This window comes from Canis lupus, chromosome 21 (genome assembly GCF_048164855.1).
Source record: "Canis lupus baileyi chromosome 21, mCanLup2.hap1, whole genome shotgun sequence".
Lineage (NCBI taxonomy): Eukaryota > Metazoa > Chordata > Mammalia > Carnivora > Canidae > Canis > Canis lupus.
The window spans coordinates 49,225,947-49,244,791 of record NC_132858.1 but is presented as its reverse complement, the minus strand read 5'-3'; the positions used below and the strand labels follow the sequence as shown (position 1 = coordinate 49,244,791).

Here is an 18,845-nt window from a genome sequence, read left to right as displayed (position 1 = left end):
ATGCGCACAGGCGCAGAGTCGGCCAACTTGACGGCTGGAACTACAACTCCCAGCATGTCCCTGGAGCGGCTCTTGACTCTCCTCCAATCAGAGAGAGAGAACGGGAGGAGCGGGGCGGGGAAATGGGAAGCAAGCGGCTCCAGTGCGCATGTGTGCGGCTGTGCTCTGGCACTCCAGGCAAAGATGGCGGAGCGCGGTTACAGCTTTTCGCTGACTACATTCAGGTATGGAAGGAGCCCCCGGGTCCTCCGTGGGGCCGGGGTTGTAGGAGCTCCCCCCTTGCCCGGTGTTTTTCCGTTCTAGCCTCGGGCTTGATGCTTCCCGGGCGCACTGCAGTAGGAAATAGGGACGGAAATGCGACTTTGCAAAGTCATTTGCGTGGCCCGCCCGCGGCCTGGGAGCAGCGGCGCCGGGAAGCCGGGGAGACCTTGGGGCCGCGGCGGGGAAGGCCAACACCAAGGGTTTACTCTCGCTCCGGGGAGCAGAGAATAAGGCACTTTGCGGGGGCGGCTGCCTCCGCGTGTCCCGTTGGGAACTCAGGATCGCCTCCCTAAGCCGAGTAGGCCTGGCGGGGGGGCTTCTGGATGGAGCTCGGGACCTTGGCCAAGCGCCCCGGGCCCCTCTTTCCATTCGGGGAACCTCCTCGTTGCAGTTTGGGGTGAGCCCCCAGCCTCTGGCGCTTCGAAGCCTCTTCCCGCTTCGGGCTCCCCCCACCCCCGCCAGTAGAAGTTTAAGGACTGAAGACGAGCGCGCTCATCCCGTCGCCCCTGGTGTCCGGGCCCCGACCCCTGGGCCGCTTGGCCTTTGGGGGGGGGGGGGACGGCGAGGGGTATGTTCACTTTACAGAAGGTCGCAGGCTTTTCCTTATTTCAGAACAGTGGGCCGAGAAGTATGTTTTTTTCGAACTGCACAGTTGAGATGGACTCCTGTTCCCAATGTAAGGAAACCCACGAGTGAAGGGTTTTTAACACATCGACCTGGTGATGCTTCAGTTGGACCGCTTTCCTTACAGATCCGAAGTCTCCTGTTGGGTTGACGGGTAGTTCTTCTCTCTGACAGCCGAAGGCTAAGCGGGATCCGACTTGTTGAGTTCTTGCGGGGCGGGTGCGACTTAACCTGCCCATGTCTTCTACTACCCTGTGGGATGTGAACGTTATTTCAGCGAATTACGGGTGAACTAACCCACAGGTCGAACACATTATTACATAGCTCGTCCAAGGTCCTAGATGAGCAGCTGAGTTCACGTTGAAACTGAGTTTTCTTTCTTTTTTTTTTTTTAAGATATTTATTTATAGAAACTGAGTTTTCTTTTTTTAAGATTTTTATTTATTTACTCATTCATTCATTCATTCATTCATTCATTCATTCATGAGAGACAGAGAGAGAAGCAGAGACACAGGCAGAGGGAGAAGCAGGCTCCATGCGGGGAGCCCGACATGGGGAGCCCAACGTGGGACTAGATCCTGGGACCCCGCAGTCACGCCCTGGGCTGAAAGCAGACGCTCAACCTCTGAGCCCCTCCGGGCTGCCCCCCTGAGTTCTTTACAATGACAAGATTAATACACTATTATCACCACATGTGTCTTCTTAAAATACTCTCCTTACACTTGGCAGTTTTCAGTAATAAATGAGGGCTTTTTTTTTTAAACCTTTGTCTGTAATGATACACAATGGTAGAGAATAAGAGTTGCTAAATAATCACTTCATACTTCTGGAAAAAGCAAACGTGGTTCTTTATCTTGAAGAAAGCATAAATCCTTTCTTTAGAATACGTGAAGCGGACACATAAAATAGCATCAGGGACTGAATCCATCTGTAATAATGTATTAAATTTGTTTTTTTAACATAATGGTTCAGTCGGTTTCATTTATGTATATGTATATTTAAAGATTTTATTTATTCATAGAGACACAGAGAGAGAGAGTGGCAGAGACACAGAGAGAGAAGCAGGATCCACGCAGGGAGCCCCATGGGACTCCATCCCGTGTCTCCAGGATCACACCCCCGGCTGCAGGTGGCGCTAAACCGCCACCCCACCGGGGCTGCCTTGGTTCAGTCTGTTTTAGATTCAAAAATTTTGTTTCTAGCCTGTTGGTGGTCAGAACTAAACTATTAATGAAAGGCGCTATATTATATTCTAGGATGAAAAAGTGTTGTTATGGATTACGTTCAGTTGAGGATATTAACAATGAATGAGTGAACAAATTGGTGTCTACTAATTCATTCTGAAAAAAAAGTTTTTCTCTTACTCAGGAATTTTTATTAAAAGAGTAAAAAGAAGAAATATAACTTTAGATTGGATAGTCAGGAAAAGCCAATGCTTGGAGGTGAATTTTGAGACTAGAAGGTGGAAAAAAAAAAAGCCAACTATTTGAAGACTTAGGGGTAGAGAGACTGGTGGACAGAGAAAAGAGGATTATGTAAAAATCCTGAAGCATAGTGAGCAAGGAGTCAGTGCAGGTAGGGCCACTCTTGCAGAGCCCGTAGGCCAGAATAAGAAGTTTGTATTTTAAGTGAACCAGGAAGTTATTACAGGATTTAAGTGAAAGGAGATATGGTACAATGTAGCTTTGGCTGGGGGGAGTGAAGTGGGGGTGGAATAGAGGAAAACTAGTTAGAAGGCTGTATCAAGTATCCCAGATAGGGATGCCGGTACTTGAATGAGCTGCTGGCGTAACTACAAAGATGGTTGGTTGATTGCTCTGTGAGCTCACAGACTGGTGAGCTGTCATATAGGAAGATGCAGTGGTAGATGTGTATGCAGGTGATTGTGCGAACAGAGAGGAGGTATATTAAAGCTTACCTGAGCCCTTAAAATGTTCCCCAGGAATATTTGAGCTAGATGTTGAACAATAATTGAAAGCTGCATGGATCCAGTGAGTCACGATACAATTGTTGAAATAGTGACTAATAACAGGAAAACATGTACAGCTTAATTTTAAAAATTTAAAGACCTATTGATGTTATTTCACTCAAGTTAACAAATTTTGTCATTTAAGACTCGTTAGACTGCCACACCTAGGCTTATTCCATAAGTAGGTCTAGTTGTGTTTCTGTCAGCCAGATGATTGTGACCCCTGGCACTAGGTTATATGCTAGAGGACTGACCAGTCACTGTTCCTCACGCTCTGTGGAGAATAATGGAAGCTTGATAAGTCTTAGCCAGAGAGCAAGTATGGAATTCAGTCTATTCTGAATGGTCAGGACGGCTTCTCTAAGAACGTGAAGTTTCTGCGCAAGAGTGAAGGATGACCAGGAGAGAGCTCCCCTGACAAGAGTGAATTGCATTACAGACAGAGGTGTTAACCTGTCAAAGGGGTTTTTGAATTCTGAGAGTGGTCTGTGTGTCTGGAACAGAGTTGAGGCTTGAGTGACAGAGTTTCCAATAATTTTATGAAGATGAAATGAATGACCTTCTGAAACTCAAGGTTATATTTTCACTAGTACACGGAGCTATGAAGCAAGCTAGGTCACTTTAGACAAATTACTTTCACTCAAAAACTTTATCTGTAAAATTAAGTCTGTGACGTTTGATTTTAATTCAACAACTGGTGAAACAAAGTATGATTTTAAAAGCCATTTCAGGGCTAGTATTTGGCTATGAAATCCATGCAATCTGCTATGTTAAGTATCACCAGCTCATAGCTTTCTGTAGAAAATGTTTTGTCCTGGGTGATAAGTAGGTCTTACCTCTCCGGCCATGCCTACTTTCTAAAATGTGTAACTCCACCCATACAAAACATATGCTGTTGTTTGGTATTTAACAGGTACGTGTCTTAATAACATTACCATTTAGTATTTACTGACTGCTAATTTTGTGCCAGGAACAAAAGACATCACTTTATTTCATCTTCACAACAATTTTTTGATAGTACTATACTATCCCCCATTTTATGGATGTGAAAACTGAGACACAGTGGGGTTAAATAACTTGCCTGAAGTCACTGGTTGTGATGTGGTAAAAGGCAACGGTAATGATGCTGCTGCCTTAGGAAGCAGAGAAGTGGGAAAAAAGGAAAGATAACATGCTTCACTATGTGTTCAAACTGCCTGGTAAACTCCATTTCTGTACAGCAACAATATGTGAAAGCCCAGCTATTCCTTGGTATCTGGTTAATGGATTTGACCTATGTGTCTGCTCTAAGAAATATTTCTATTATACATATTTGAAAATACGTGGATTTAGCAAATGCCTTTGTTTCTTTTTAAGCCCATCTGGTAAACTTGTCCAGATTGAATATGCATTGGCTGCTGTAGCTGGAGGAGCCCCTTCAGTTGGAATTAAAGGTAATTAAATGCTTCATTTATTTCAGAGGCCTGTTAACAGTTATCCTAAAGTTCTTTTGGAATTAATGAGTAATTAATACAAATAAATAGCTGGGGGAGCATAATTTTTAACAGTTCTTTCTGTTGATTTATAGTATTTTGAAGTTTAAAGAAAGTAATAAGCCTAAGAAGCCTAAGTAATAAGTCTAAGAAGATGATTAATTTTTTTCAAAATAAACATAGCTCCTTTATCTCTTAGTTATAATAACCAACAGTCTTTCTGAATATTGAGAGAACTGAATATTCTTTTGTATTTCCACTGATATATACATCATTATTCTCTGGCAGTTTTTATCCTTTATATAACAGAAAATGTTAATTATAAAACTTAATCTAAAGATACCCTTTTTGAAGTCTGTATCATTAAATTTCAGATTATAAGAACAATAGCCAAATAGGCAGAAGTCTTTTAAAACACATGGACTCCTAGATGTCCTGGAATACTTTAAGAGATGTTAGGTAATGCATTTAGCTACAAGGATTCCTTAGCACAATATAGATGACCAGTAAGGGGAAAATGGATTTACCATTTCTTAGGTTTTATAAATAAGAGGAAATAAAGAGGTTTGGGTGAATTGCATCCGTAATTAGAAAACTATGGAAGCAGGGTCTTTAAGTGATTAAACGTTTAGCACTTTTTTTTTTTTTTTAAGCCGCAAATGGTGTGGTATTAGCAACTGAGAAGAAACAGAAATCCATTCTGTATGATGAGCGAAGTGTCCACAAAGTGGAACCAATTACCAAGCACATAGGCCTGGTGTATAGTGGCATGGGCCCAGATTACAGGTACTTTTATACTATTTTTTTTTCACCACTTTATGAACTGTTTATCATTTGTACTTTGAGGAGAAAAATCAGGGATGTTTTTCCTTTAATCTCCCAACTCTTTATTTTTGTACTTTGTTTACCAACAGCAGCATCGTTAGCAACCGAATTTAGCTTGTCTGCAAGGAATACACTAAGGGTTGCTTTAAGGATAACTCAGTGCCGCACTGTGATAAAAGAGGAGATCAGTACTTCTCTTAACCTCTGTTTAGTGATCACAACCCCTCTTCTATCATCCAAAGGCTGTGCTGTGCTCTAATGCATTTTAAAAACAAAAGCAATACAAGTTTATAATAAACTATATTTTTAAAAAAGTTAACAGGAGCAAAAGAAAGCATTACCATTCAGAGGTAACCCCATTATATTTATTTTTGTTCTTAGCAAAGGAACAGAATTTACAAAGGCCACTGAAACGAAACATCAGGGCCTTTATGTCAGGGCACCAGCAAGTTGAAAGAGATTGGCAGCTTTCTATGTTTGTCATTTAACAAGTAAAAGGAGTATTATCACTTCATTCCTGATTTTTTGGAAACAACACAGGTAGAACCAAATTTTCACTTTAATGAGTCAGAAAAAGCAATAGTATTGCTTGAATGTGGTCAGGCTTCACTACAGTAGATGCTGTTGCTATTGTGTGGAAGGGATACCACAGCGTACTGATGGAATACACTGAGAGGACGGGAATCTTACAGACGGGTAATGTCCATGGGTCATGTCCGCAGTACAGGAGTGGGTAAAGGTACATCCTATTTGTCTTGCTAATGTAGTTGATTACTATGTGGAGTAGTAATATTTTTTAATGAAATTTTTAAACTTATGAATAGTTTCTGGCCGTTCCTTAATATCTGAAGGGTACTCTTTTGAAGTGCAGACTGTGGAAAGGATTGAAGCAGAGTGAGAAACATACGTCCCAGGTTGTGGGTTGTGGGACGTCCAGGTGTGTGTGTGTGTGTGTGTGTGTGTGTGTGTGTGTTTACACATACATACGTGCACCGTCATATGGGCATTTGTTTTGGCTTGACTGAGATAGCAAAACAGGATGACTACCCTTGGGAAACGGGGTAGAAGCCATGGAGGAAGGGAAAGTTCCCATTGTGTACACTAAATCTATTCCTGAGCTGCCTGGTACCCGTTGTCCTTAGTTTTCTTCCTTTTGCCTTATCCCTGTCCCATTTCCTATGGCTCAGCTCCTCTGTGTTGCTGTGATGTTTTCTTGTTAACTGGAATCAGATGTCAGAGCAAGACTAGCTTTGAGCTGATCGTTCCCATTACATAGATACATGTAAGACTTGTGCTGCAGGTATATGCCTATAAGAGAAGAGTCATTAGGTAGCCAAGTATAGAGGTTTTAATGAAATCTTATTTCTTCCTTGTCTGTTAGAGTGCTCGTGCACAGAGCTCGAAAACTTGCTCAGCAATACTATCTCGTTTACCAAGAACCCATTCCCACAGCTCAGCTGGTACAGAGAGTAGCTTCAGTGATGCAAGAATACACTCAGTCAGGGTAAGTTGATTTTATTTGAAATGTGTCATGAATTAGAGAAAAGAAACTGTTTTAGAAGAGTGAATATATTTAAAAAGAGGACTTAGCTCTATTTAATAAGTAAAGAAAATCACTCTGATGAATATATCTAATCTCAGTTGGATCTAGAATATTTTCTTAATGAAAAAAGTAGAGTGGTTTCTTGCTGTCAACACAATAGCAGAAGGCAGCTTCTAGATAAAGTCCTTTAGCCCAGGGATTGAAACACTTAATTATGGGAAGGCAGTTATTCCTGCTTCCAAATTTATCTTTCCAACCAGAATGATTATAAGCACATGAAGAAAGCAATAGCTCTCTGACACATCTATATTCTTTTAATTTTCTGGAATCTGGGCTACATGTGGATGAGGTAGGATAAAGGGAGTTGCTGATACGTAAAGCAAGTGGAAAAGCTGCATTTGTTGAAAGTTGTCATTCTGTTAAGACACAGAATGTTAACTCCATACTTAACTAACCCCAATATTTGTGTTCCTCCATTTACCAAAATGATTTGACTAATGTTCCTTAGCACCATAAAGAGAATTCATTTTGAATTGATTTGTTCAGAAAGGTAGGAAATACTTTTTAAGGAACTTCCAAGTCTAATTCATTCTACCTGATGATTTGCTTTATTAATACTTAAGAGGATTAGTAAATCCTTAGGTTGACTTCACACCATAATTTCATGTTTTCTTTTCTTTAGTGGTGTTCGTCCATTTGGAGTTTCCCTACTAATTTGTGGTTGGAATGAGGGGCGACCGTATTTATTTCAGTCAGATCCATCTGTAAGTATCATCAGACATATTGGAGGGATTTGTTAAAATACTCTGCACATCTAATAAAAACGACCACAAAGTTTAAAATTTAGCAGTACGTCCTTTTTTCATATTCATTGGGACTTTAGAACTATGGAGTAGTGTATATTCATTTCCATATTTAAAATGTTGGTAATTCAGTCTTCTGATGAAAAGGGTACACTAGTTCTGCCCTCAGTTCTGGTGCTTTCTCTTATCCATTAACTTCACATACTTGAATGATTTGTTGAAATAGTTATCAAATCTCTTTAAATCGGTGGAATTTTGTTACTTTGACAAATGTGGTGAAAGCTTTGTGTCTGGAGGACAGTGCTGTACTCCTTGCCATCTGTTTAATCCTGGGGCTGACTTCAATGTCTCTTCCTGCACACACACACAGATGTAACTCTTGAAGCCAATGTTTTGCAAAGTGGGTGAGTCTGTCTCCTCTAAGGCAAAAGATAGGTATCTGAGTTAGAAGGTGTTCGTAGATGCTACTCCTGCTCCAAAAGTATCCTATTTGCTATGAGGAAAACTGGAAGAAAAAATTTCATGATTAGGAATGGAATTTTTAGAATTTGTGGATCATGAAATAACTGCAAGTTCACTCTGAGTCAGTCTTACACTCTAACCTTGTAGCCTGGAAAAGAAAAGAAAAATATTTTGGTTGTTTGTTACTTAAATGAGAGCAGCATTTTGGGAGGTAACAGTGTCTGTTACCCATTTCTGAGCTGCTGAAGCTAAATGACAAACCCTCTTCCCTTCCTTTCCAGTGGGGTAACAGAAGGCACCATCCCTGGGGTCCAGGATTCTTTTTTTTGCCCTCTCCTTCCGTTCTATCTAAAAGGCGGTTATTTCTTTTAAAGTATGTTTGATATATTTCTTTCAGTATTTTTCTTGTGTGTTTGCGTGTATGTATTTTTTCAGTAGATTAGGCCATGTTATATAAAATAAATTGCTGTTTGCATTTAACGTTAGATTACAAAATATCAAAACTATGAAATATTTTTAACGAAATGCCCTCTTTTTAATTTATCCAGCAATAATAAAGACTTGCTCACCATTTTTCATCAGACTTTTATTAGAGTCCTTCAACCATCCTAGTAAGCTGAAATAATACTTTTGCTTATTTGCCTTAGGTTAACCTGTTCCTTTAACTGACTTTTTCACATAAATTGTACCATAAATTACACATATACAGAGTGTACAATTTGATGAGTTTTGATAGGTGTAAATACCTGAATACAATCAAAATAACTGAAGTTCCTCCATAACCTCCAGAAGTTTCTTCATGTCTCTTTGTTACTTTCCTTTTCTAAAAATAGCCTATTTTCTGACATTATCCATTGCATTCCACTAAATATTCTGTGAACTTAGAAGTCAGATACAAATTTATAGAACAAAAAAAGAAATGGCAGGGTGCTATAATTAGATTAAGGATTTAAAATATGGTTTTATGGTTGTCTTCTCTTCCTGATTAGGGAGCTTACTTTGCCTGGAAAGCCACAGCAATGGGAAAGAACTATGTGAATGGGAAGACTTTCCTTGAGAAAAGGTAGGCTTACGGTAACTAGATTGAGCAAGCTTACTTTATGGTTCTCAATTCTCTTTAAATAATTAATATCATGAATCTGATAAACAGATTTTTTTTTTTACTTTATATTCAAACACTCATTTGTATAGTGTGGTTATAAATAAACAAAAACTTCTCTCCACCTTGGCTCCCTGGTCTTCAATATATTAAGTGGTAATATTATATATTTTTTAAGAAATTTTCTTTATTCTTATAGTTGTTTCCTAAATGTTGTTTCTATTTTGACTTTGTTTCTCCTCCTATAATCTAAAAAGATTTGGAGTAAAGAATTTGGGAGGAAAGTTTAAGTGAGTTAAGTGATAACAGTTTACAGTATAGCAATTATAGAAAATAATTGTGAAGCCAAATACCTGGTATTCATGGTAGATTAAATATATGATGTATGTGCTTGAGAAATAGTGAGGAATTATGTAAAACTCCGCTGTCACTACCCTAGCACAACAAATTGCTCTTCCTTCCAGCTGTATTCAGACTCAGCATTAGTAGCCCAAAGCATGTCTACATTTCGAATGGCAGAAGTTTGTAATTGCCTGTAACCCACAGATGAACCTTCTCAGTACATTTTTCACATAATGTTGAGATTACTAAAAATTGGGGCACGTGGGGGGCTCAGTTGGTTAAGCATTTGCCTTCGGCTCAGGTCATAATCTCGGGGTCCTGGGATCGAGCCCCATGGCAGGCTTCCTGCTCAGTGGGGAGCCTGCTTCTTCCTCTCTTCCCTACTTATGCTTTATCTCAGTATCTCTGTCTCTTTCTCTCAAATAAATGAATAAAACCTTTAAGGAAAAAAAATTACTAAAAATCTTAAACCTGAGGTTAATTGGTAAATTTAAATAATTCTAAAATCTTTTTTAAAGCGCCTTAATAGTGAGCCTTTAAACATTTCTAAGAAAAAAATAAAAGAAATTTTAGCAAAGGTCTGATTTCTTTATTTAAAACAATTACCATATTGCCACCACATTCTGATTACATTAAAATATTTATACTCCTGTTATGGTTACAAGCTTCATGATAGGAATGCATGTCAAATAATTGTCAGTTTCTTATTTGGGGACAGCTTATTTCAGTGAATGGACTAAAAGAATTAATCTGTAGCTTATTTTTAGGAGTGTTTTAGATTTTTAAGAATTCTTATGCTGCTGCTGTCAGGTTGAAATAATCATAAAAAATGTAAATTGTGCCATAAATCATTGTTTTTCTGTTTTTTGTTTTTTGTTTTTTCAAAAAAATTCTTTAGATATAATGAAGACCTGGAACTTGAAGATGCCATTCACACAGCCATATTAACCCTAAAGGTTAGCACAGTTTCTAACAATGGGACTTATAATGAGTTTATAATGAAGTGCTTGGAAAACTGACCTTTTGCCCTCTCTCTTCAATAGGAAAGCTTTGAAGGGCAAATGACAGAAGACAACATAGAGGTTGGAATCTGCAATGAAGCTGGATTCAGAAGGCTCACTCCGACTGAAGTTAAGGATTACTTGGCTGCCATAGCATAATAACCAAGTGACTGAAAAATCTGGAATTTCAGATAATCCCTCTACTTAAACATGTTTAAAGTATGTTTTGTTTTGCAGACTTTTTGCATACTTATTTCTACATGGTTTAATGGACTGATGTTTTTAAAATGATACTTATAAATCATAATAAACTGTTAAATCCAACTTCTAGCTTTTTAGGAGTTAGTAAAATTTTAAAATAGTGATTTCCTGCTTTTTATCACAGTTGACTTCTGGAAACTACACTGCAGAGCAGAAGGGTGAACTCATTCTTCATGCAATTTTGGTTCAGTCAAGTCTTGTTACATTCTTTACTGTCAGATATTTTCAGTCAGTAAAGCAGAATGCTGATTTTAGTAAACATCATTGCATTTAGAGCTGAGAGAAGCTCTAAGATTCATGAGATAAGACAGATAGCATAGGTGTTTTGTAGGCATCGTTAGATGTGGATCAGTGAAACCCCAGGACTGCACTAGAGCTGTGAAGGGTGCTAGGCTGAAGGGTTTCCTATGGGAGATCCGTGATGTAAGTAAATAAAAAATGGTGTATTGGTTCACGTTGGTTTCTCCATCGCAAGTAGGTAAATATTTAAAAAGAGCCCCTCAGATTCTACTAGACTTCTTACACCCAAGGATGAACGTTAAGTGCTGGAAATAAAATCCTAATACTTAAACATCAAAACCATGGCTTAAGGCTCTCCCTCATTCATGTAACCACAGTGTAATCAGAACCTTTACTGCAAATTAAGGCCCATACAAGCAGGCAAATAATGTGAACTCTGTTTTCATTATACGTGAAGACATACTGCTTAAGTTTTTTTTTAAAAGGCATTTTAGGATAAGTTATAAGTCCGGTCCACGGAACAGAGTTTATGAATATCATCATTTCTTACCAACAAACATAAAGTAGGCAGTTCCATGATTTGAATGTGGCTCAAAAAGTTTTAAGATTTAGCTGAGTGTAGGAGAAAAGTCTTACTTACCTTGGAGGATTTTGGTCAGGATTCCCAATTCTCCTTACTGTCACGAAGCCTCCTTATCTTACTTAGTACAGGTGACAGCAGCATTATTATGGGAGATGGCAATTTGATCTTTGATGTCAAAATGTTTTTCTTGAAGGCCCTATCTCATCTCTCCTATAGGCTCTTGGTCTATTAAGACTCTGGCACACTAGAAAGAGAACATAGTAAAAAGGAATGGCTTTTGGGTCAGGTCTTAACTCTTCCACTTACTGGCTGAATGACCATACAAAGTAATTATCTCAGAGGGTTTTCTAAGGACAAAATTGATGATGCAAATGAAAGGCCTGTAGGGTTCATGGCCAAGTACTCTGTAAGGTTGAGCTGTCTTTGACTTTGTTTTTAAATCTCTATTCAAAAACCAGAAGAGTGCCAAGAAAGGGAAAGAGAAGGCAGGCACGTTAAGGACATGTAGATTTCCTACTGGGGACTAACAGAAAAAGTCCACAGAATAAAGGGAGGAAGAATTCACTGAAGCAGATCTATGTCTGTCCATGTTCTGTTCTCTGGCTCTTGCTCCATTAAACGCAAAGCCTCATTCAATTGAAGCTGCCTAGAACACTTCTACCTTTTTCTCAGTTGATTTCTTTTCATTGACTCTAAATTTAAGCCCTTCCTTTCTATCCCAGTTCTTGGGGAACTCCGTTCTTTGGTCTTGTGATCCCCCTGCATCCCTGAATGTTCAACTCCTCAGTCATTCTAGCTTGTGCAGTTGGGCTGCTTCAGTCTCCTTAATCACCACAGTGTTCCTAATGTTCATAGCCTCTCTCTGTTCTTCATTTGTTTTGTATCTTCCCACTCTTAAGAATTTTGCCCCCATTTGTTCTGTCCTTTCTTTTCTAGTTCCTCACTAAACTGCGAATTTTAAGCTTGCAAAATAATTATTTAGTTATGAAACATGGAATATGTTTAAAATTCACATGTAGGGGCAGGAGGGAGCTGGAAAGGGGGAATAAGGAAGGGGAATAATACTGATCTTTATAATTATTGAGTGCTGGTTCACTGGGCTGTGGGTGATAAGGATCAAAGGAGTTTTCATCTGTTCAGTCATGTTTATGGACCCAAAGCACCACCTCAGTCCTTAACCTCACTTCTTTTTCAACACCCAAGTGAACGATAGCTTCCTAAGCGTGAGCATATTTGAAAAAGTTGGATAATTCTAACACCTCATTAAAGGCCATGCCCCTGAATTTCATGACTTTTAACTTTTTATGTATTCCAGCAGGTATTTTCCTCCATATTTTAAATAGGCTTAATCCGGTTCTCTTTGGATTCCTGAAGGTTAGCCAATACGTAAATTTTATATTCTGCAAGATGAGAATTTAGAACTCACAACTTCCTACCCCCCGCTTTCTCTCTGCCTCACTTTAATTAGATCACAATGTTGAGTTTAGAAGTTTTTATTATGGCTAGGTAAGTACACCGTGATTACACTTCCTGAATAATTTTCCTGGAGGTGATAATTGCCTCACTTTTTTGTATTCTGTGTAGCAGTCACCAAATCTCAGATTTCCCCAAAAGGACTGTAAAATCTTTTGCATACTGTTTTCCTCAGTATATCACATCAAGTGATCCTAACTGTTCTCTCCCTAATCCTCTAGCACCCCCCTCCTCTCCAAACACCTCCAGAAATTTCTCTCTTGGAACCCTCATTCTCTTTAATCCAGGCTAGTTACTGGTTTGAAACTATATTCTCTCCTAATTAGCTGGGTTTAAAAATTCTAGGTTAGAAATGATCTCCACGTTTTGCAGGCATTACTCCTAGATTCCAGTGTTGCTGATGAGAAACCTAATGCAGTTGTGTATTTGTGCCAAGTTCTTTATAACTTATTTTCCCCCTCTGAAGTTCTTAGGACCTTTTATCTGCAGCATTCTGAAATTTCGGTGACGTGTCATCCTATGGGTTTCGTAACATTGTGCTGAGCATACAGTAGGCTTGTCCACTGTAGAAACCAAGCTCTTTGTTTTGGTAAATTTCCTAGTGTTTGAGAAATTTCCTTTTTTGCTCTATTTTTCACCTGTCTTTTTTTTTTTTTTTTCACCTGTCTTTATTGTACATTCTAGTGCAGTCTTACCCACCCTTTTCTACTCTTATTGATACATTAAAATTGGGGATATCATTTTTAATTTTGAAAAACTTTCTTACACTGTTACCTCCTCTTAAAGTCCTCATGTTTCATGAATGATATACCTTTTATCTGAGGATGCTAGTTATGGAATACTTGTAAGAACCATTTTGTTCTGCTTTCTGGTTTACTTCAAATTCCAAACAAAAATGTTTGGAAGTGCCATGTTTGTGAGCCCCAAACCTACCTACTGTGGGGATGCTGCTATAAGCCATTTCTCTCTGGTCTTTCATTTGCTCAGTTCTCCAGAGAAAAATCAGGTTTGGGGAGAGGAGTTTATGGGAGGGGCACAGAAAACTGTCATTATTAATGTGTCCAGAGCCCCTCTGACTCCCTGCCTTCAGCATGGTAAACTCCAGGCTTCTGCCAGGGGAAGGATGGCTAACCGCCCAGCTGCACTGAACCTGAGGGAGAACCCAGGTGTTTGTTCTTGTAAGCAGACCTGTAAGCAGTGCCCATTTTCACTCCTGCCTCACTGCTTGCCCCCCATCTACCTTCTAGGCACCTGCAGTTCTAAAGCCTTTCTGGGTTCTGCTTTGTGAGTCACTTGCTGCAGATACTTCACTCCATGGTGGTGCGAGCTCCTCCATTTACAGAGACACTGCCTGGAGTTTGGTGGACTTAGCTTTAAAATAGATCTTTGTGAAGAGGATTAAATAAGTCCCTATGTGAAAAGCACTTAGAATAACGCCTGCCATACGATAACTATCCAGTAAGTGTTACTATTGCTCTTTGTCTAACAAAAATGTGTTGACAGCTCACGTGCAGTCATTTGTTTTTGCGAGTTTCTTCCGTTTCCTTTCCTAAAGCGGTCAAGTAAGGTTTGGAAGCAGGGACACGCAGGATTGTTAATTTGCAGTCCCTTTCAGTTTTTACAATCCGCCTACTAGGCTAATACAAGCTTCTCCCTTCCCTTGTCCTTATCAGAAAGGCAGCGCAGGTCTGGTCTCCTCCCACTTTGTGGGAAGAGCCCAGAATTGTGCAGGAGGAAGTGCTGGCTTGGAATCCCGAGTCCCCGCTCTAGCACCTAACCGCCCTAACCGCCCGGAGACCTCAGACGAGCTTTCTGCCTGTTTCCTCTTCTATTAAAACGAGCCCAACATTTTTGCAGGACCGACCCCTGCCTGCCATTCGGCAGGGGTGTAAGCTCGACAGCGGAAGTAGGTGGCCGGGCGCTCCCGGGACGGGGTCCACCAAACCGCACGACCTGTGCCCCGAGGGCGCGGGGTCAGCCCGCCCCGCAGTCCGCGAGCTTCGGCTGCGCTCCTCCCCCCGGCGGGGCGGCCGCGAAGCCGCAGCCTCAGCCCGCGGCGGGAGGGGGCGGAGCCGCCTGCCCTCAACAAACATGGCGGCCGCGTTAGCGTCAGCCACGCTCGGGAGGCCACGCAGCCGCCGGGGACTCGCGGATTCGGCGTCACCCGGCGCCGGGCCACGTGACGCAGGAGGCTCCGGCGGCGGCGGCGGCGGCGGCGGCGTTCGCGCGGGCTGAGCGGCGCGGCGGCCGGAGCGGGGTGGGGTCTCCCGGCGGGGCTTCCCGGCGGGTCCCGGCCTCGCGCGCACGTGCCTCGTGCCTGCCTGCTCGCGCTCGCGGTCCCGGCGCTGCCGGTGAGGAGCCCGGGAGGAGCCGGGGAGGAGCCGGGGAGGCGAGGCGGAGGGAGGGAGGGAGCGGGCCGCGGCGCCCCTTCCGAGGCCCGGCGGGGGTGGGCCGGCCTGGCCGGGCGGGGGCCGCGAGGGGCCGAGGGGGTGGGGGGGCCGGGATGGGGGGGGAGGCTGGGCGGGAGGGGGGCCACGGGGGGGGTGGGGGGGTCGCGAGGGGGTAGGGGGGGCTGGGCGGGGGCCGCGAGGGGGGACGTGGGGGGGCCGCCATGGGGCCCGTGAGGGGGGACCGCGAGGGAGGGGGCCCTCCCCCTGTCCTCCCCTCCGCCCGCCCCCGTCCTGCTCCGCCTCTCCTTGTCCTCCCTCAGTCCTTCCTTCTTCCCCCTCCCCTCCCCCTGTCCCCCCTCCCGTCCTGCTCCCCCTCCCCTCGTCCTCCCCCTCCTCCCTCCCCTACCCTCCCTCCTCCCCTTCCCGTCCTCCTCCCCTTCCCTGTCCTCTCCCCCCCCTCCTCCCTCCCCCCTCCTCCCCTCTCCTTCCAAGCCCCCCTCCAGGAAGGCCCCGCCGACCTCCTCCTCCTCCGGGTGTCCGCTCCCTGGCGTTGGCCTGGCCGGTGGGCTGCAGCCAGTCCTCGGGCTCTTCCTGCCCTTGGGCGGGAGCCGAGGTGGGCGGGGCCCTCGGTCTTGCAGGCGTCCCAGGGGGACGTGGAGCGGGTTCCCGGGGGGGGGGGCGGGACACCGGGGTACCGAGTGCCCGTGGGCAGCGCGAGGCCGTTGGGCCAGGGGACCCGCTCCCGCAGGAGGAGACGAGGACACGGTCGGGAGGGCTTCGACTGGTCCCCGTGGTCCCCGATTCTGGTTTGGACAGTTTGCTGACCAGCTAGCCGTGTGCATGTTGTAATGTAATCACGTTCTCTTCACTTTCCAAGCCTTTTTATTAAAATTGCTCTACCAGCAAACAGTAAAGCTGCTGCTGAGGGAAGCCCTCGTGTCGTAGATTGCCTATGACATAAACTCCCGCGGTTTATTCGGACTGGAACGCGTTGAACAGGACTTTCAAAGGGAAGAAATAAAGCTCTAAAAAGTGTGTCAGAACCCCGCATACCGGAAAAAAAGAGTTCAGGAGTAGAGGAGTTACCCTGTCCTGTTGTCAGAGGAGGGAGTCACTTCAGAAGCCGTCGTGCAGAAGTCTAGGTTCATAGACTCAGACCCGTTGCTAGATGGAAGTTTTATAATCTTCAGTGAGGAGTCCATTGCCCTAATTGTTGGGACTGTTTCGATTTCCCTTGTTTCTTTTCTTCTCATAGGAAAGGAATAATGCTGTCAGCATGTCTGCACACTCCATGCTCTGTGAACGAATCGCCATTGCCAAGGAACTGATCAAGAGAGCAGAGTCCCTTTCTAGATCAAGAAAAGGCGGCATCGAAGGTGGTGCAAAGCTGTGCAGCAAATTGAAGGCAGAATTGAAATTCTTACAGAAAGTGGAAGCTGGGAAAGTAGCTATTAAGGAATCCCATTTACAGAGCACCAATCTAACACACCTACGAGCCATTGTGGAATCAGCAGAAAACTTGGAAGAAGTTGTTAGTGTCCTTCACGTCTTCGGCTACACAGATTCCTTGGGAGAGAAGCAGACCCTCGTCGTGGATGTCGTCGCAAATGGTGGTCATACGTGGGTGAAGGCCATTGGCCGAAAGGCAGAAGCTCTCCACAACATTTGGCTGGGCAGGGGCCAGTATGGTGACAAAAGTGTCATTGAACAGGCTGAAGACTTCCTCCAGGCCAGTCACCAGCAGCCGGTGCAGTATAGCAATCCTCACATCATCTTTGCATTTTACAACAGTGTCTCCAGCCCCATGGCAGAGAAGCTCAAAGAAATGGGCATATCTGTGAGAGGAGACATAGTAGCGGTTAACTCTCTGTTAGATCACCCTGAGGAGCTCCAGCCCAGTGAGAGCGAGTCGGATGACGAAGGCCCAGAACTTTTGCAGGTGACCAGAGTGGACCGAGAAAATATTCTAGCAAGTGTTGCATTTCCAACAGAAATTAAGGTCGATGTGTGCAAAAGAGTCAATCTGGACATTACTACTTTAATTACATATGTATCTGCCCTTAGCTATGGAGGCTGCCACTTTATCTTCAAAGAGAAAGTGCTTACTGAACAAGCAGAGCAAGAGAGGAAAGAGCAGGTTTTGCCGCAGCTGGAGGCATTTATGAAGGACAAGGAGTTGTTTGCTTGTGAATCTGCTGTCAAGGACTTTCAGTCTATTCTAGATACCTTAGGAGGACCCGGGGAGAGAGAGAGGGCCACTATGCTAATTAAGCAGATTAATGTGGTGCCAGACCAGCCTTCTGAGCGTGCCTTGAGACTAGTGGCCAGTTCAAAAATCAATAGCCGCTCATTAACCATTTTTGGGACAGGAGACACTCTAAAAGCCATCACAATGACTGCCAATAGTGGTTTTGTCAGAGCTGCCAACAACCAGGGTGTTAAATTTAGTGTGTTTATCCATCAGCCCAGAGCACTTACTGAAAGCAAAGAGGCTCTAGCCACCCCCTTACCAAAAGACTACACAACTGACAATGAACACTAATGATAGCCTTTAACTATTGTCATGGAAATAAGTTATTTATACCAAAGGCTGGGTCTTCCCGTCTTTAAATGGGGAGGAAGAAAAGGTCTATAGTAAAAATAATACTTAAAGCTCTTAAACCAGTGGAGTGGATTGTGTGTCATCTCTAAAATATATAATCTAAAGTAGAAAAAGCACAAGAGGCAAGCTTATTTATCAAAGTGTCTACATTATAGCAATTAAGAACAGAAATACATCTATATAAAGCTTTTAGCTGTATTGCAGTACTTTTATTTGACTCAGTAAGGGCAACAACACCCTAGTGGTAATCAGCATTTCTTGGAATAGGGCTACACCGCGTCTCGCATTAAATATCTGGAGAAAACTGAAGCTTGTTTTTCGTTATATTGGTTCATCAGTTGGTCGAGGCTGGGAAGTAATAGTTGATAATTAATTTTAGATTATAAGGTTTTGGCTATTAATGAAAAACTTCCTTGATTGCTGTGTGTCAGGCATACACTTGTTGGTGCATTTACAAAGAGTACAATAACAGAAGAAAATAAAGTGAATACTGGTCTTGTGAGTCCCATGAACCTATGGATACACCTTTGTGAAAAGATAGTCCCACTACTATAAAACTGGGACATTTAATGTAAAATGTTAATTTGAATAAATTGTAAAAGAATCATAAAAACAATTTTAAAAGAATTCAAATTTTACGTTTAAGTACAAATAGTTCCCATACTGCAAGTATTTGACTTATAAATACTGCCTTTACTCTTTGTTTTGCAAGTGCAAGTGACAACTGCATTACTTCACTCTTGTGAAACGGTGGTAGGGGAGATTCCATGCCTGTTGCATGACAAGTTGTAATTAAAAATAAATTTTTTTTAAGTCCACATTGCCCTAGGTGCTTTATTTGCAACAAAACAAAATAAATTAGCAAAGTAGATATGTATTGACCGTATTTTAAAAA

The 18,845-nt window shown here is 42.6% G+C and overlaps 2 protein-coding genes and 1 long non-coding RNA gene across 8 annotated transcripts; 2 read left to right on the top strand and 1 right to left on the bottom strand.

Moving 5' to 3' along the window:
* Positions 1-79: 79 nt before the first annotated feature.
* PSMA2 (proteasome 20S subunit alpha 2) lies at positions 80-10,725 on the top strand. The gene is made up of 8 exons (XM_072791657.1): positions 80-224; positions 4,211-4,287; positions 4,980-5,112; positions 6,533-6,655; positions 7,377-7,458; positions 8,949-9,022; positions 10,299-10,356; positions 10,444-10,725. Exons 1-8 carry the CDS (start codon positions 184-186, stop codon positions 10,558-10,560), a joined length of 705 nt encoding a protein of 234 aa, XP_072647758.1. The 5' UTR covers positions 80-183; the 3' UTR covers positions 10,561-10,725.
* LOC140613169 (uncharacterized) lies at positions 6,651-14,953 on the bottom strand. Of its 3 annotated transcripts, XR_012014331.1 has the most exons (4): positions 14,757-14,953; positions 14,199-14,342; positions 11,543-11,729; positions 6,651-8,002 (listed from the first exon to the last, which is right to left on the bottom strand). It is a non-coding gene; the product is annotated as an uncharacterized lncRNA (long non-coding RNA). The 3 variants fall into 3 exon arrangements; XR_012014329.1 differs by lacking the exon at positions 14,199-14,342 and having other exon boundaries at positions 14,757-14,950; XR_012014330.1 differs by lacking the exons at positions 14,199-14,342; positions 14,757-14,953 and adding an exon at positions 13,892-13,985.
* C21H7orf25 (chromosome 21 C7orf25 homolog) lies at positions 14,732-18,768 on the top strand. 4 transcript variants are annotated; one of them, XM_072791656.1, is made up of 2 exons: positions 14,732-14,864; positions 16,604-18,768. In XM_072791656.1, the coding sequence occupies exon 2, from the start codon at positions 16,625-16,627 to the stop codon at positions 17,888-17,890; it is 1,266 nt and encodes a 421-aa protein (XP_072647757.1). In that variant the 5' UTR covers positions 14,732-14,864; positions 16,604-16,624; the 3' UTR covers positions 17,891-18,768. The 4 variants fall into 4 exon arrangements, with proteins under 4 accessions (XP_072647757.1, XP_072647754.1, XP_072647755.1 ...); XM_072791653.1 differs by lacking the exon at positions 14,732-14,864 and adding an exon at positions 15,159-15,309; XM_072791654.1 differs by lacking the exon at positions 14,732-14,864 and adding an exon at positions 15,211-15,309 and having other exon boundaries at positions 16,226-18,768.
* The last annotated feature ends 77 nt before the right edge of the window (positions 18,769-18,845 follow it).

Coding starts and splice junctions, on each gene's coding strand:
- PSMA2 (XM_072791657.1), top strand. CDS start 184: ATGGCGGAGCGCGGTTACAGCTTTTCGCTGACTACATTCAG. Junction 5,113..6,532: donor GGCATGGGCCCAGATTACAG/GTACTTTTATAC, acceptor CTTGTCTGTTAG/AGTGCTCGTGCACAGAGCTC. Junction 9,023..10,298: donor AAGACTTTCCTTGAGAAAAG/GTAGGCTTACGG, acceptor AAAATTCTTTAG/ATATAATGAAGACCTGGAAC.
- C21H7orf25 (XM_072791656.1), top strand. CDS start 16,625: ATGTCTGCACACTCCATGCTCTGTGAACGAATCGCCATTGCCAAGGAA.